Source organism: Lampris incognitus, chromosome 3 (genome assembly GCF_029633865.1).
Source record: "Lampris incognitus isolate fLamInc1 chromosome 3, fLamInc1.hap2, whole genome shotgun sequence".
NCBI lineage: Eukaryota > Metazoa > Chordata > Actinopteri > Lampriformes > Lampridae > Lampris > Lampris incognitus.
The window spans coordinates 75658613-75676076 of record NC_079213.1 but is presented as its reverse complement, the minus strand read 5'-3'; the positions used below and the strand labels follow the sequence as shown (position 1 = coordinate 75676076).

The window sequence follows — 17464 nt, the reverse complement described above, 5'->3', positions numbered from 1 at the left end:
TGACCTACATGTGAATTGCATGGTACACATTGCTCACCTTTTCTGCTCCTCCTCTAGCTGAGCAGACATGCTTTGGACAGCCATATTTAGATCATGTTCTATCTGTTGGTGACGCTGGGCTGAGTCCAGGTGGGCCTGCAGCTGAGCACAAAAAACACCACTTATGAGCATAAACACAACCCCTTAGCATACAGTTGCATTTACATGAAACTTCTCAGAATACATTTAAGTACCAGGGTAATGCTTATTTGGGACATGAAAGTACATGTAGATTTTCTGTCACTTACAAATGGTATAATTGCCTTTAATTGCATTCAACAATGGAGTGTTATGCATTTGCAGCAGTACTTTGCAGTACGTGCTAAATGTGTGTCCCTCTCAACCATTAGTAGACTGAGAGAGATTCACTGCTCACTAATTGTGAGATATCCACTATTACTATGAGATATCTACTATTACCACCATCTATGTCAGAGAAACAAATATATTCAGGGAGCTATACTGCTCTTTTGAAACTCTGTACAGTTATGAACCAGAAAACAGCTAAAAGAGATCTGCTTACACTATTGATACTGAAGGATCCTAGGACTTAACAGCAGTCTCACCTTTTCCAATTCTGAGGCTTTTTCCAGCACCTGTTCTTCAAGTTCACCACACCTTCTCTTATACTGCAGAACCTGATATAAAACAAACAACATGCAATTTATCCTAGATGAATTTCCTAACAAAACAACATACATTACTATAACAATACTTCAACTGTTGTGTAATACAGCCCAAACTCTTCTTTACATCTGGTTACCTTGGTCTGCAGCTTCTGAACAAGTTGAGCCTGTCTCTGCTGCCCCTCCTGATAGGCCTGCAGTTTGAGCCTGTAGGCCCTCTGCTCGTTCTGCAACTGTAGGTAGTCCACTGACACATTGTCCCGGTCAAAGTCCACTGCTGACTGCATCATTAGCATCTGCTCCAGCTGAACAGGGCAGCAACAAATTACCTTTAGCAATGTCAGCAACATTACTGTGTGCAACCAGTTTTATTAAAGTACACATTGTGGTTCTGGGTACTATAATTCATGCACAGACAAGATGATGCACAGGAGTCCTTGAAAATCTAATAATGATTTTTTTTATCACCCATAATAGGTCATATTTCATTTTCATTAGGATAACATTTAATGTATGTTTTCACTTTGTGTATTGTACAGATGACTCACAAATATATGTTCATGTATGTAGATAAGTAGACTAGTGATGCACCTTGAAGTATTACAAAGTATGTCAAATATGTCCAAAATATTAGTCATAGGGCATTTATCATGTCTACCTTCATAATTCCACCCCAAAACATTTATATTGCCATGATGAAATATGAATGACAGTTGCAGATATCACTACAGGAGGTCAAAGATCTATGCGCCTTTTAAACATAATCATTGTTCTTTCAATCACCACATAAAATTAATCTCACTAGTGCGGGTTAACACATGTAGATGTGCTAATTCTATGTAATCAAAATGATTTCTGAAATTAGCAAGCATTTCACTTTTTGTACAGGTCAGCTGTAAACCCCCCCCCCCCAAAAAAAAAGTTCTGAGTATCTGTTTTGAGCTCGGGTTCACTCATGTTGTAAATAAACTGCCAATCATTCATGGTAATTTATTGACAACTATATGCAAGCTATCTACACGAATAATGGTGGTATCAACTCAAAAGAGTTCTGTATACTCTAAGATTCAATTGTAATGAATGTGTTAAGCAATTTATAAGCTCAAGCCACAGTTCTTCATAATGACACCATCAAAGTTTCAAATAAAGGCTTAAACTTGTGAGTTGCTTAAATGTAAGTATATAATTTTTTACAGATTTTTAGCTGAGTTTAGTGTCTTTTAAAAGTTATGTTAATGTTTTTTTTCTGCCATGTTCTGAATTCAGGGAGGGGATTGTGAAGTTAATTTCAGTGGTACTGTCATATTTTTGTTATTGGGTCTGTGCAAAGTACTGTACATTTGGATTTTGGGATCCAAATGCCCTCACAATAAAATATCCTGCTGCACTTGTACGAACCCTGTCAGATCTTAAAAGGGTGAGGGACGGACATGCACCAGTAACACTTAAAGTCAGGGTTAGGGGTTACGGGTTCCAGAATGAATGGTAGTCTAATGAATGCCCAAGTACACAACACAAGTATGTTTGTCTGTGAGTGAGTGTGTGTCTTGTTTATCTGTGTGTCTTGTTTATCTGTGCAATGTTTGCATTGTTTATACATAAGGGAAATAAAAAGGAACCCCTACAGCAAATGCATGCAAACACAAAGATACACAAACGGACTGGTCTTTCTCATTCTGGAATCTCATATCCTCTCCCATATCTGAAATCCAAATGTCCTGTAACCTCTCAACCTCACACAACCTAAACTCCCTCTACACCACCCACTCTCCATCCTGGTGCCAGACACCCTGTCCTCACTAACACAAACCACATGGCCCTAAAGCGCTACAACACACTGCGTGCCTCCAACTACCCCTGCCGACTTCTCATTTAAAACAGAGGGGAAAAGAAGGAGAGCAAAGGAGCCCCCTTGTCTGTAACACTCTTCAAACCACCACCCAAGCCCCTCAAAATCAAGCCTGCAATCCCCCCCACCTCTCCTCTGTACCTCATCTCTTCACTGGGTGCTTAATCTCTCCAGCAGGCTCCAAGAACACCAGGACAATAGTCTCACTGTTAAACACCGCATCCAGCCGCCTCAGCAGCATTATTAACACATTTTCAAATACCTATTCAGACTTTTACACTACAAACTATGAATACGGGCTATCTTGTACTTGGCTCTGAGCTTTTAGAGTTTTTGTTTGACGACCTGGAGAACACAAAAGCCTCTTTTACTGCCCATTGTTGAGGTGACAGTTTTAGGGACTGAGAGGGGAGGAACGACCTTGGGTGGAGGGGTTTGAAACACAAGGGAAACAGCAGCAGCTGTGTTTAAAGGGACTTCTGGAAACAGCTGTATGTGGAGCATTACTGATTATGTATCTTTTCAAGTATTCTGGCGCAACTGCTGCAATTACTATGTGCTACCAAAAATGTACACTTCTTAAACCCACCTTGCCCATGACATTTATAGTTTATTACAACATGTGAACAATTCTACACTCTACTTTTGGAGCCATGCAGAAATAGCTCATGGTGCTACAACTTTGGAGGGAAGGTAAAGAGAGAACAAGTTACTCGCGTCCTCTTGGGAAACATTAAGAAAGGAATAATACCTTGGATTTGACTTACATGCAAGACTGAATTTTTATTCAACCTCACAAATGGAAATGTCCTGTTTTGATGCATAAGAAGGAAAATAACAGAACAAAAGTTCTTACTGCCACCAAACTGTATGACAAATTGTATTGTATCTATTACATTTCATTCACAAATTGCAACAGTTCATTTCCTCTCCTGTGAGACGGCTGTTTTTTTGTTGTTTTTTTCCCCCACAAGAAACTAATATCTCAGCCCAAGTTATCGCCACATATTTGCCACTGATAACACTCTTGCCCTAGAGGGAGCCATCATGCACACTTCCACTGAGGGCACTATTGTACCACACACTCTCATCTGGAAGACAGCCATGGCTCTTTTCTCCTTTTAACTAGAAAGTTTGAATCTACTAAATTCTACAAGTGTGGGTTTTCTGGGGATGAACAAGATCAGATAACACGCCTTGCAGAGAAAACACACCTTTCCTACAGCTGGAGAGTCACGCAAATTACACAAATCATTGGCTCATTACATTTCTGTGTGAGCAAACTGTCCAAGAATGACATTATCTCTGGCATTGTAGTGATGGAGCATCTATGGTTTGGTGAAGAACACCAAGTCATTCCACCATCAATGGCCACTGCCATGGACTCCAACCTCTGCCCAGTCAGCCTTTCTGTGCACTCAGTGACCAGGTGTCTGACAACCTGCCCTGATAGGAAGGGTGTGTTTGGCCAGTTTCATACATAGCTACACTATGTGGGCTTCATGCCAGAGCCCATGCTCCACACACCAGAGAGAGAAGGCTTTTTTTAGTGATTTCTCCCTAGTCAGCTGTAAAGCAGGAGGCCGGGGGCTGCTCTGGATTAGCTATGCTCCATGGAGGAAGCTCCCAAGAGGGCGCCATAATAGTCTGTTGTGGAGACCCCCTCCCCCACCTCTGCACTAAACTCCCCCACACCACCAACATCTCCACCCTTGGTCTGCTCGCATCATTAAATCTCATCACCCGCACCGCCAAGAGAGTTTGAACTCATTGTTCTTCACAACACACCCATCCATTGGTGACTGTAAAGGAACAAAAAAGAGAGGAAAGTATCCCCACTTCTCCATCTGCCCTAACTCAGGGGCTTATAGCGCTTACTGGGGCCCAAGAGTGTGCACAATGTAGACCCTTGCTATTTACGATCTGCCTCTGAGTACACTCACTCTGGAGCAGCCTCAATGGCCCCCTAAAGTGGGCTGAGTCCTATCCCGATGAAGGCCTGCTTTTTGAGGTCATCTACTGCCATTTTGCAACAATGGTCAATATGAAGTTTATACAAAAACAGCCCTCTTCTCATGGAATGTTTTATGCCTCCATATGGTTGCTGTGCCCCCCCCCACACACACACACACATCCCACCCCTCCACACACACACACACACACCGACACACACACACACACACATCCCACCCCTCCACACACAAATACACACACACCATTTCTTAAGTCCTGCTTATGTTTCAAATGTAAAAGGCTTTTTCAGACTTTTAAAATGTGTTTTGAATTAGTGTTTTATATTGCTTGATATTTATGATTTGTGCCACTCCTTGTATTGTCTCTTTTGATAAATATTTCAAACAACATCAAGGGATAATCTTGCTTTGATTCATCTGCCAACAAGCAACAAGAGAATCATTTTCAAGGCCCCTCTGAAGGGTTTTTGTGTTTGGGCCAAAGTTTGCTGCCATGTCCATGTGGTTGATTAAATTCCAGTCCATTTTGGATACCAAGTTATGGTTATGGTATTCCCTTAATGGCATGTCTCAACAGTTTAGTATTTAGAATTCATTGATTAATCTGATCCTTTGACAAGGTTTTGTGACACAGCTTTAATGTTATTTTGGAGGATGTTAATTCACTCCACACCCTAGATATTTGGTATTGCAGGTCAACAAGTCCTTCAGTTACTCGGAGGAATGATTCCATCCACAACCAGCGACAGATCCACATGCTCCCCCCACCCCCCTCTCTCTAATTCTCTCTCTTCCTCTCCCTCTCCTCACCCAGGACGACATCTGGCCTGTGTGCACAGTCCAGCCAGCATGTGAAGGGTTACAGCTGCAATCGTTTTCCCTGGCTTGGCCTGGACCCAGAGGCTTAATAAAGGGAATTAATGGAGTGCATTATCTGTCAGATTCCTAAACACAGCTGGAGCGGATGTCCCCCCCCCACGCCCCCCCCACTGCCCAAAACTTACTATCCTACTTCAACAACTTACCCACCCCCCTTCCCCTCCCATAACCCCCTGAGCGCTTACTCTGTGAAAGAGCCCCAGCTGATTGTGAAAGCTGCTTATGTATCGTCACTGAGGGTAATTACACAACGTGCGATAACAAACAGAGAGAATGGAGGTGGTGGTGAGTGGATGGATGGGTGAGAGGGGGGTCTCTGTAAGCATGTTTCCCTGTTGTGTCCCTCTTGTTTACGGGGAGGGTTAACTGCGATGGCATACAGAGTAACATCTACATAATGCACCAAATGTATATAGTGTAAAGTGCTAGACCAGCCTCACTGAATTCAATGGCCTTACGATAAACTCAGTGGCTTCATGCACAGCACAGCCTTAACAAAATTACATCCACTCTACCTTTTCAAGAATTTGCCTCTGATTAGCTGGTTCTTACATGCGGCAAAGGAGTGGTTAAAAGTATATTTGATGCCTGATGTCAACAGCAGGTAACATCAGTACCATATTATTAAATATGGCAAAAGGTTTACTGGGCTACTTTCATCATTCATGCTGTGCAGAGACGGACTTTTGAGCATATTTTTGTGGAGAGCCATTGATTTTTTTTTTTTTTTTTTTGCAGCTTTGTGAATGATGAGAGTCAGACTCTATGGCGGTACTCCATTTAAGCTGTATTATAAATGAATGGGTTTATGCAGGCAGGAAAAACAAACTGAAAACAGAAGGGGCAGAAAGGCGAGGGGTACAGTAACACAATCCCCAGTAATCTGACAATATCTACTCCAGCTACATTTGACAGGGACCTGATGCAAAAACGCCCAGAAGAATCAACATCTCCATGGGCAATGGCAAATAGCAGTCGGAGTCAGAAATCTCCCAGCATGAGTTAATCTTTCTCCAACCAAATATTCATCAATATTCATAAATAGCACTGTGCAGCCCATCACTAGGTTTTCAAGGAGAAGGGTATACATGTGTGTGTGCCTGAGAAAATGCATGGTGGCAGAGCTCCAAAAGCAACACAGGAGGTTCAGAATTCACCCTAACTTGTTTTCCGATCTCTAGGGACCATTGAGCTCTGCAAACTGGAACAAGGTTTATCTTGGTTCATGAGTAATATTCTGGGGTCACCAAAGATCACACTGAGTGACTTAACAGAAATGCAGAGGGAGGCTTACAGAATCCAGGTGAGGCGTCACTAGAATTGCTGAAATGGTTCCCTCTCAGATCAGGGGGAGGCGGAGTAAGTGAAGATAGGAAGGTTGGCTATTTGGGACATAGCTGTACTTCCCAAGCATCAGATACTCTGTGGTGGACAAGCTTTAATGAGATTGGTGATAACACCTCCTTTAACACCATTAAGTCGATTCTAGCTTTTCACTAAAAAGCTGTCTTTTATGCACACCAAGCATGTCTCTGCATTTCAGACAATATCCTGCTCTACAATCACCTCTGTATTATCACATTCTAGTGGTTATGGGGATACATAATTCCCCTTATTGAGCTAGTAGGAACATTGGTTTACAGCTGCTGTTTTCTCAGTTCGGGTTTGCAGTGATACACTTCCGCTGTGCGGGTTTTTGTTGTTGTTGTAATGGTGGAAGGAATAAATGGTGCACGTTGTGTAGCCGAAAGAGAAAGTTGTCACGACTCCTGCTTGAGCTCCTCTACAACATCTTTGTTTCGATCTAAAAAAAATTGGCAGGTGGACTAGATTATTCCTATTTATTACTATTTTACATATAATTCCTGCATTTGCACAACATGCAGTTGCTTTTTACTGTGGAATTTTGTCACAGAATAGGTTGGAATAGTTTACTGGTAGAATGCAAAGCCATCATTTCTGCAAATGTGTATCTGGAACACAAATATGCACCTTCATTGGTCATGCTAAGTCAACCACAACACATCCAATGTGCAAATGATGGGATCCTATGAGGCTGTGTCACACCAACATGATACCAGGAATAAATATACTGTGCCAATGCCTAAAAAGGTTGCTGCACCATACCCAGGACCGATTTCCAAGGATTTTGAGCCATAGACCCTTTAACAGACCCCTTTCTTCCAGTAAATACAAGGTTTAATTTCAGTGTAGAAAGTTAGAGTCAAATATCAATTATTATCTTCAAGACTGTGACTTTCAATCAAACTTAAAAAACAATACTTTTAAATTCAGCCATTGTTCCATTCCATCAGAATAATCCTTAAATTTGATCAAATAAAGTGATTCAACAGAATGTCAAGACATATCTCAGTGTTAAAAACTCAGAATTTTCCATCTCAGTGAATACTCTTGTGCTATAGGCAATTGATAATAGTTTTATGACATAAATAATAATAAATGTCAGTTGATAATCAGTAAAACGCCACTCAGAGTAAAGCAAATACACAATATGCTGTTTTTAATTTTCGTGTGTTTAGCTTGGTAAGTAGTCTGTGACAAACTGCACTGGAAGAACAAATACCTCACTGCAAAGCTTCAACCTGTTTCCCAAATCACAGTAGATTGGCCTCAAAGTAATTATACTGAAATACAAACTTATGTTGTTGGTATGCCTTACAGGATACAGTATACACTGTGGTTCCTTATGTGGTTCCTTCTTACACAACGATGACCAAGATGGCACAATCCTCTTGAGCAGATCACCAAACACTCAAACTGCTCCAGCATCATTGCAATGCAAGTGGCCTTGGATTTGGATCCCTAAGGAAACAAATAAATGGGAGCGTGTGTGTGTGTGTGTGTGTGTGTGTGTGTGTGTGTGTGTGTGTGTGTGTGTGTGTGTGTACATGCACATGGTAATTCTAAAGTCAAATTATTGTTACTTTGTGTAAAGTAATTTTCATTGTCAACCCTTACCATAGCCGCAGGGATAGCAGATTTTGATAATCGGCAAATGCTAATACTTTGAGACTAGTTGACTGCAAAGTTCTGAAAACCTTGGAACCAATCTTACTCCCCAACAGCTAGCCTAGTTGTTAACACAACAAGTCACAACTTCAGTAAGGAAACATGGTGCATACACATGGTTCCAAGTCAGAGATATTGTGTAGGTTACTGTCTGGCGGCTAACTCAAGAGCAGCCGAGGACACTCTACATGGGCCTAAAATTGGGTTGGCAAATTAAGCAGATCATATGCTACAGTGATTTGTGACCCCTCAGGCAATACAAGTTGAGGGAGTATTATATATCCAGGAGAAAGGTAAAATGTGCAAGAGGGTTAGCCAAAAAAACTAACTCTGTGCGCATACCACAGCCAAAGCAGTATTTTGCTGTAGGACATTGATTAGCACACAGCATTAACATTGCAGCTCGGTGCCAAACAATCATGCTTCTTTGCAGGGAAACATCTGACAGCACGAGTGGAGACGAGAAAGCAGCTGGCACTGGAGCTGACAAGTCACAACAGGAGTCTTGTGATGAAGCTCTTGACTTTAGTGCCACTACCTGATAACACACTGACAAATCTGTGAGAAATCTAAACTTGAGATGGACAGAAATCTGTTTGTGCTTATTCTGGCCCTGCATCCTTCATACATTACCAGCCAGCGGTGTGGACATTGAATGCTAACCCCCTTTTTTTCCCCCACATCTCTAAAAATATCAGTGACATAAATATGCTATTTATAAATGCCAGGTTAATTAAGTTGTATTTATAGTATTAATTTTAAAATAAGTTCCTGGAGTAAAGCAAGCAGTGGGAGTCCATTAGATAGATTTAAGCAGCAGAAAGAGGGCAGTGTTATCACAAATGGCAGCTTTGTGTGCCATGAAAAATGAGCTTTTTCTTCCAAGGCCTCTGGGGAGGAGGCCACTGACCCTCACAATTTTCCCCAAAAACAGCAGCCACTAGGTGTAGGGGGGCAACCATGGGGGGCTATGAAGGGAGACGCCAGCACAGGGGGTCTGACTCTGCCTGGACAGACCACAAGGAAACCCTTCATGAACCATCTTACCACACACACACACACACACACACACACACACACACACACACACACACACACACACACATGTAATTGATTGTCTGCTTACACTAATTGCAGTTGGTAAGCAGTTATTTTATATTTCAATTAAAGGTGAAAAAATATGCTAAAAATATATATGGGGATAAATCTGGCTAATTAGCATTCATTGGTTTATGAAAATATGTCTGTTATGGCTTTTTTCCACCCACTTTATAACTTCAAACTTGGGTTAATACAGTAAGCAGCACAAGCAGTTTCAACCTGCTTCTTTAAGCCACTGTATGTTTACACAACTCTAAAAGGGCTTTCCCTGTTTGAAAAAATAGTGCGATAAAAATGTTAGCTGTAAGTATATTCCATTTCAAAACTGCATGGACCTTTACAGTCAGTGCTGTAGTGTGACTGACTTTCTTGAGCTCAGCCCCAACTAAAGCTGTGCACAAGCTTCACCATCCATCACATACTCCTTGGCCCTTGAGTGCTGCACTAACCTCTTATATTATCAACAATATTTTCCTATCTAACCTTAGTTACTCAAGAACACATAAGTCAGAAATGGCAAACTTCCAGGAAAAAAATATTTGGGGATGGTGAATGAGAAGCAACTCATCATCCACAATGTACACTCATTACATATATTGGAAGTAAATTATGATCTGCGAAGGAAGTGCTTTTCACTGAACACTACTACTCAAAACAAGAACAAGAGAATGAGTATATCTAACTTAATTTGGCTAGTTAAAACAATATTTTTATATAAAATCACTTGGACTTTCATAGATTGTTAGCTGGTAGAATAACATTTCCCTCATTTTCAACACTGAGTAAACATAGGCCCACTTGCTTTCCGATGTTGTTCCTACCCTGTCTGTGAGAGTTGCCTGTTTAGCAAGCAGTTGGTCTTTGATCTGGTGCTGAGACAGTTGCTCCCGTAGCTCCCTGTTCTCCTCCGATACAGTGACATCAGAATTTTCATCTGTTTGGAGATAGGCACAATGTCAATGATCAAGGCTAAATCTCACATTCACCTCACAATCCTGAATTGGATTAAGTGGGTAAAGAGGATGGATGGAAGGATGATCTCACATACTGTATAGCAAAACAGTGGCTAAGAGGTGCAAATGGTAGGTATAGCTGGAATCTACTATAGCCATCCGTCTATGGTTCTCTTCCCTACCAGTAGGCCGCTCTGTTAGGTTGCAGGTGATGATCTGGTGGATGCAGGTGGATACAGATGGTGGTGTGGTGGTGGGGTCCTGCCTGCCAGCTCCAAGTGTCATGGCCGCCTCCTCAGTACCGTCCTCACAGTTGAGCAGAGACTCCTCCAGTTTCTATATGCACACCATTTACGTAACTTTATCATTTAGTTCCTGCAGACAAATCCAAAACCCATAGTACACTTTTGCTAAGGGATAAGGACAACTAACCAAATCATGACTACGTTTAGCGCGAATTAAATTGTTGTTCAAACCATTTTGTTTTGAGGTCTGCGTCAAACACCCACAAAGAGATGGGATTTGACTTAACCTACCTAAGTTTACAGGCTTACAGATAGGTTTACATATTAAATCTAGAAAACGGGCAATGATCACGACCCCCCCCCTTAATCATAAACACAGCCATCACTAAATAAGCTCGTTTACTGCAGAGAGACGTAAATTTTACCTGAATTACCGCCTCCAATCCCGGCGATTTCGTATCTTGATCCACCTGAAAACTCATTGCAGAAACGACCCAGCTATATTTTCATTAACTTGTCGCTGTGTTTCAGTGAACTGTAGCCTTTACAAACACAAAACGCAAACTCACGTCGTCATTAAATTTTAGAAATGGATTTAAGATTAATTATCGCCGCACTTTGCTGCACCTGTTCACAGAGGTTCAACTTGGCATCTCACTTTATTTATTTATTTTCCTTTAAACTTACAATCTTCGGAACAAACTTCAGGAGTGACTGGCGGTCTGTGAAAATCTCAGCCCCGATTACCAGGGCAACGAGACGCTTCCGGGAAGTTGCTATAGGAACAGAACGCTGGCTTGGTGGTTTCCATAGCAGGGGGAAACGCAATGAGCCAGACGACTTCTGTAGCGTCATGGATACCAACAGGTTAATGATCAGTCTGGAGCTACACAGACAGCGGACATTTGGCTGACTTTAGTCAGCACGTCTTTCAGAAGTCCAAACAGAGAGAGAGAGTTTGAGTGACGAAAAAAAGGCCCCTTTTTAACACAGCTGAGGTAATGATTTGTGAGAGGTATTGCCCCCCCTTTTTCCCCCTCCCCAATAGGCTCTGTGCATAACTGTAGTCCACTGACTTCCGGTTTCTACTTCAGTGGTCACACCAGTTTCCTGTTTGTTGGCAATGGCATATTTTTCGCGATGCCTGCAAGATTTACCATGGATAAATGTCAACGACATGCACAGAACTGTACTAATTGCACTTTCACCTGCACCTACCAGTAAACGGGTGAAAAGTTTCAAGTTGTACATATCAAGTTACGTCCACAATTCTGTGCATGTCATTGACATTATAAAAATATGCCACTGTCAATAGCACACGCCAACAAACGGGAAACTGGTATGATCGCTGCAGTAGAAACCGGAAGTCAGTGGACTACAGTTATGCACAGAGCCGATTGTACTTGGCCAATTACCCACTCTTCCGAGCCGTCCCGTTCGCTGCTCCACCCCCTCTGCCGATCCGGAGAGGGCTGCAGACTACCACATGCTTCCTCCGACACATGTGGAGTCGCCAGCTGCTTCTTTTCACCTGACAGTGAGGAGTTTCGCCAGGGGAACGCAGGAGGATCGCACTATTCCCTCCTGCCCCCCCCCCCGAACAGGCTCCCCGGCCGACCAGAGGAGGCGCTAGTGCAGCGACCAGGACACATACCCACACCTGGCTTCGGGAAACGTCTGGGCCAGGGGTCCCCAACCACCGGGCCACGGACCGGCACCGGGCCGCAAAGCATTTGCTACCGGGCCGCAAGGAAACGATATGATATACAATATTCAAATAAAAGCCCGGATCGTGTAATGCTAGAGGGCTTTTAATTTGAAATGGATACCTGAAGTGTGTACAATGATGTAATTTTATCACTCATTCACGTGGCATTCGGCAGACCAATGGTCACTAACTTAATAATTTAGAGACGCACTCGCTACTAGCAGCTAGTTAGCTACCATGCGTACTGGTGAGAAACAAACGTCGCTTGAGAGTTTCTTCGGAAGAGGTAGGGGAGATAAAAGGTCTAATGATGATGATAATGCAGAGAAGGCAGAGGCCGAGACAGAAAAAAAAAGAGGAAAGCTTCCTCCAATAGGAAATACGACGAGTCGTACCTAAAATATGGCTTTATTGCGACCGGTGACTGGCATACTCCGAGCTCCCTGTGTGTGATATGTGGAGACAAGCTGTCTGATGAGGCAATGAAGCTCTCAAAACTGTTTCGGCACCCTGAGTCCAAACACCCTGCACTTCAAGACAAACCCATGGAGTTCTTTGAGCGAAAACAACGCAAGCAAGCAAGACAGGAGCGCGTGCTGAGAGCCAGCACCTCTACAAATGCTGCTGCTCTGACAGCGTCATACTTAGCGGCTAGTCATGTTGCTAATGCTAAGGCTACTTAGTGGCTAGTCGTATTGCTAAAGCTTCTTAGCCTTAGCAATACGACTAGCAATATGACTCGCAATATGACTAGCAATATGAGCCTTGATTCTGCCTGCTGCCAAGGACATGTGCCGTGAACTGTTGGGGGAAGCTGCAGCCTGCAGCTAACAAGGTGGCAAAGGTTCCTCTTTCAGCTACCACAGTTTCAAGGAGAATTGAAGAAATAGCTGAGGGCATAGAAGCACAGCTGTTGGAGCGGCTTAATGAGTCACCATGGTGTGCTATCCAGGTCGATGAGTCTACCGATGTCGACAACAAGGCAATACTGCTGGTTTATGTGCAATATATACACTATATGTACAAAAGTATTGGGACACCCGGTCATTACACCTACAGGAGCTTTTATGACATCCCATTCTAAATCCATCGGGCATTAATATGGAGTTGGTCCCCCCTTTGCAGCTATAACATCTTCCACTCTTCTGGGAAGGCTTCCCACAAGATTTTGGAGTGTGTCTGTGGGAATTTTTGCCCATTCATCCAGAAGAACATTTGTGAGGTCAGGCACTGATGTTGGACAAGAAGACCTGGCTCGCAATCTCCATTCTAGTTCACCCCAAAGGTGTTTGATGGGGTTGAGGTCAGGACTCTGTGTGGGCCAGTCAAGTTCTTCCACACCAAACTCACCCAACCATGTCTTAATGGACCTTGCTTTGTGCACTGGGGCACAGTCATGCTGGAACAGAAAAGGGCCCTCCCCAAACTGTTTCCACAAAGTTGGAAGCATAGAATTGTCCAAAATGTCTTCCTTCACTGGAACTAAGGGGCCTAGCCCAACCCCTGAAAAACAACCCCATACCATTATCCCTCCTCCACCAAACTTTACAGTTGGCACAGTGCAGTCAGGCAGGTAACGTTCTCCTGGCATCCGCCAAACCCAGACTCGTCCATCAAACTGCCAGACAGAGAAGCATGATTTGTCACTCCACAGAACACGTTTCCACTGCTCCAGAGTCCAGTGACAGCATGCTTTACACCACTCCATCCAGTGCTTGGCATTGTGCTTGGTAATGTAAGGCTTACATGCAGCTGCTCGGCCATGGAAACCCATTCCATGAAGCTCCCTGCTGATGTTAACGCCAGAGGAAGTTTGGAACTCCACAGTTATTGAGTCAACAGAGCCTTGGCGACTTTTACGCTGTATGTGCCTCAGTGCTCGTTGACCCCTCTATGTGACTTTACATGGTCTGCCACTTTGTGGCTGAGTTTCTGTTGTTCCTAAATGCTTCCACTTTTCAATAATACCACTTACAGTTGACCGTGGAATATCTAGCAGGGAAGAAATTTCACGGACTGACTTATTGCAAAGGTGGCATCCTATGATAGTACCACGCTTGAATTCACTGAGCTCTTCAGAACGACCCATTCTTTCACAAATGTTTGTAAATGCAGACTGCATGGCTAGCTGCTTGATTTTATACACCTGTAGCAATGGGTCTGAATGAAACAACTGAATTCACTTATTAAGAAGTCTGTCCCAATACTTTTGTCCATATAGTGTATTTCAAGACAATGTGCATGAGGATATGTTGTGTGCTCTGTCACTACTAATTAAGACAACTGGGGCAGAACTGTTCAAGTCTTTGGATGACTACATGTCAGGCAAACTGGACTGGTAGTTCTGTGTTGGAATATGCACAGATGGAACTGCAGCTATGACCGGACGGCTGTCTAGTTTCACTACCTGAGTCAAAGAGATTGCTCCTGAATGCCAAAGATGTAACCCTATTCTTCTGTCTGCCAGCCCGCACACCCCTTGAACAGTTTCTGTGTTGTGTTATTTGTTTAATATATATTGACTCCAGGGAGGGATTTGCGACAGAAGGGTACCAGCAAGAGTTAAAGGTAAGGTTTACAAGATGGTTGTGAGACCAGCTATGTTATATGGTTTGGAGACAGTGGCACTGACGAAAAGACAGGAGGCGGAGCTGGAGGTGGCATAGTTGAAGATGCTAAGATTTTCACTGGGAGTGACGAAGAAGGAGAGGATTAGGAACATTTATATTAGAGGGACTGCTCAAGTTGGACAGTTTGGAGACAAAGCAAGACAGACAAGATTGAGATGGCTTGGACATGTGTGGAGGAGAGATGCTGGGTATGTTGGGAGAAGGATGCTGAGTATGGAGCTGCCAGGGAAGAGGAAAAGAGGAAGGCCAAAGAGGAGGTTTATGGATGTGGTGAGAGAAGACATGAAGGTGGCTGGTGTGACAGAGGAAGATACAGAAGACAGGAAGAAATGGAAACGGACGATCTGCTGTGGCGACCCCTAACATAAGCAGCTGAAAGTAGTAGTAGTAGTAGTAGAAGTAGTAGTATTGACTCCAGGGCGGACGGAGGGAGAAGACAGTTGTGCAGACGGGAGACAGGAGTCCTGATGGCGGTTGAGGCAGAGCAGGTTTGCTGCATTTATTAGCTTTCTTGTATAGGTACAGCACCACTTGCAGCATACAAGCAGCTTGTAACCCAAAACGGAACTCGTAAGTTTCTGAAACCACAAAAATAAACAAAACATTCAAAGAAATGCTCAATCCATATGAAAAATATCATTAATGAACAAAGTATTAGCCTACTTAGCGTACTAACATTTTATCATGTTAACCAATACATTGTTTAGCTAGCGCAACCGTACAATGCAATAAAATATCAAATGGCACTTTTCCAACTTCCATTTTTAAACAAAAGTCAGCTCTGTTGCATAAAAAACATGTATAACAGCTATCTCATATAAAATCTAACAGTGATAGGCCTTTGACATATTTTAAAATACCCATTTATGCAGGCAAACAATAGATACCAGCGCTTACCTGTAGCCCAGGCCTAGTGAACCTTACCTACCTGTAGCTAGGGTTGCCAGCTGTTCCTTAAAAGAAGGAATCGTTCCTTATTATATATGAAATATATATGTGTGTGTGTGTGTGTGTGTGTGTGTGTGTGTGTGTGTATAGTGTAAGGCACATTATATTTGTTATGGCCGCGCTGCCCTGTCCATCCAACCCCTGTCCCTTTCCCCTGTTCCTATTTCCATTTCAAGGAGTTGGCAACCCTACCTGTAGCCCAGGAACACTCCTCTTTCACAGCATTTCTCTGTGTATCACGCTGTGTGATACACAGAGAAATGCTAGCAAGCCTAAAAATGTCACCTGATCTGAACAGCGTATTGAGTGATGTTATGAAAATTATCACTCACATCAAAGCACACGCCCTTAACTCATGTCTCAGCGGCTTTGTGAGGAAATGGATGCAGAGCACAGATGCCTTCTCTTACACACTGAAGTCAGGTGGTTATCAAGGGGGAGATCCCTGGCCAGGGTTTTTGAGTTAAGAGAGCTGCTACAGAGATCCATCCATCCATTATCGAAACCTCTTATCCTGCTCTCAGGGTCGTGGGGATGCTGGAGCCTACCCCAGCAGTCATTGGGCGGCAGACGGGGAAACACCCTGGACAGGCTGCCAGACCATCTCAGGGTCGATACACACACATATTCACACCTAGGGACAATTCACCTGACCTACATGTCTTTGGACTGTGGGAGGAAACCGGAGCACCCAGAGGAAACCCACGCAGACATGTGGAGAACACGCAAACTCCACACAGGGGACGACCCGGGATGACCCCCCAAGGTTGGACTACCCCGGGGCTCAAACCCAGGACCTTCTTGCTGTGAGGCGACCACGCTAACCATTGCGCCACCGTGTCGCCCGCTACAGATTTGTTTCCGGGAAAAAAAAAAGTCACCATTGGCAGCACACTTCAGTGACGAGGAGTGGGTAACAAAACTTGCTTATCTGTGTGACAACTTCAACCTCCTCAGTGAACTCAATTTGTCACTTCAGGGGAGAATGACAACTGTCTTCAAGTTGGCAGAGTAAGTGTCTGCATGCAAAGCCAGCTGGAACTGTGGGGACCGCGAGTGGACAGGGGCATATTTGACATGTTCCAAACATTAGCTGGGATGTTGGGAGACTGAGGCTGCACCATCCTTCTCCCAGCTGGGAGAACAACCTTCGCTGTCAACAGAATTTGAGTGTTACTTCCCAACCACAGATGACCCAAGAAATGTAAAGGAATAGATCCGTGACCCATTTGTGAATGTCCCCGGCGAATCGTCCATGTCAGCATGGGAAGAAGATCAACTCCTCGAGCTTAAAAATGACAGTGGGCTGAGAAGTATGTTTGACGTAACATCTCTGCCGACATTCTGGATCCAAGTCAAGGCTGAATATCCTTAGATAGCCACAAAAGCACTGGAAACTTTGCTTCCATTTCCAACATCATTCCCCTGTGAAGCGGGGTTTTCTGCAATGAACGCAACGAAAACAAAATTGCTGAATAGACTG

General features: G+C 43.5%; 1 protein-coding gene across 1 annotated transcript in view; it reads right to left on the bottom strand.

Moving 5' to 3' along the window:
• crocc2 (ciliary rootlet coiled-coil, rootletin family member 2) overlaps window positions 1–11550 on the bottom strand; it is a 69292-nt gene extending 57742 nt beyond the window's left edge. The window contains 6 exon segments of the mRNA XM_056276807.1: window positions 38–160; window positions 595–677; window positions 803–970; window positions 10319–10431; window positions 10633–10786; window positions 11383–11550. Of these exon segments, the coding sequence (XP_056132782.1) occupies window positions 38–160; window positions 595–677; window positions 803–970; window positions 10319–10431; window positions 10633–10786; window positions 11383–11550 (809 nt within the window).
• Window positions 11551–17464: the final 5914 nt, after the last annotated feature.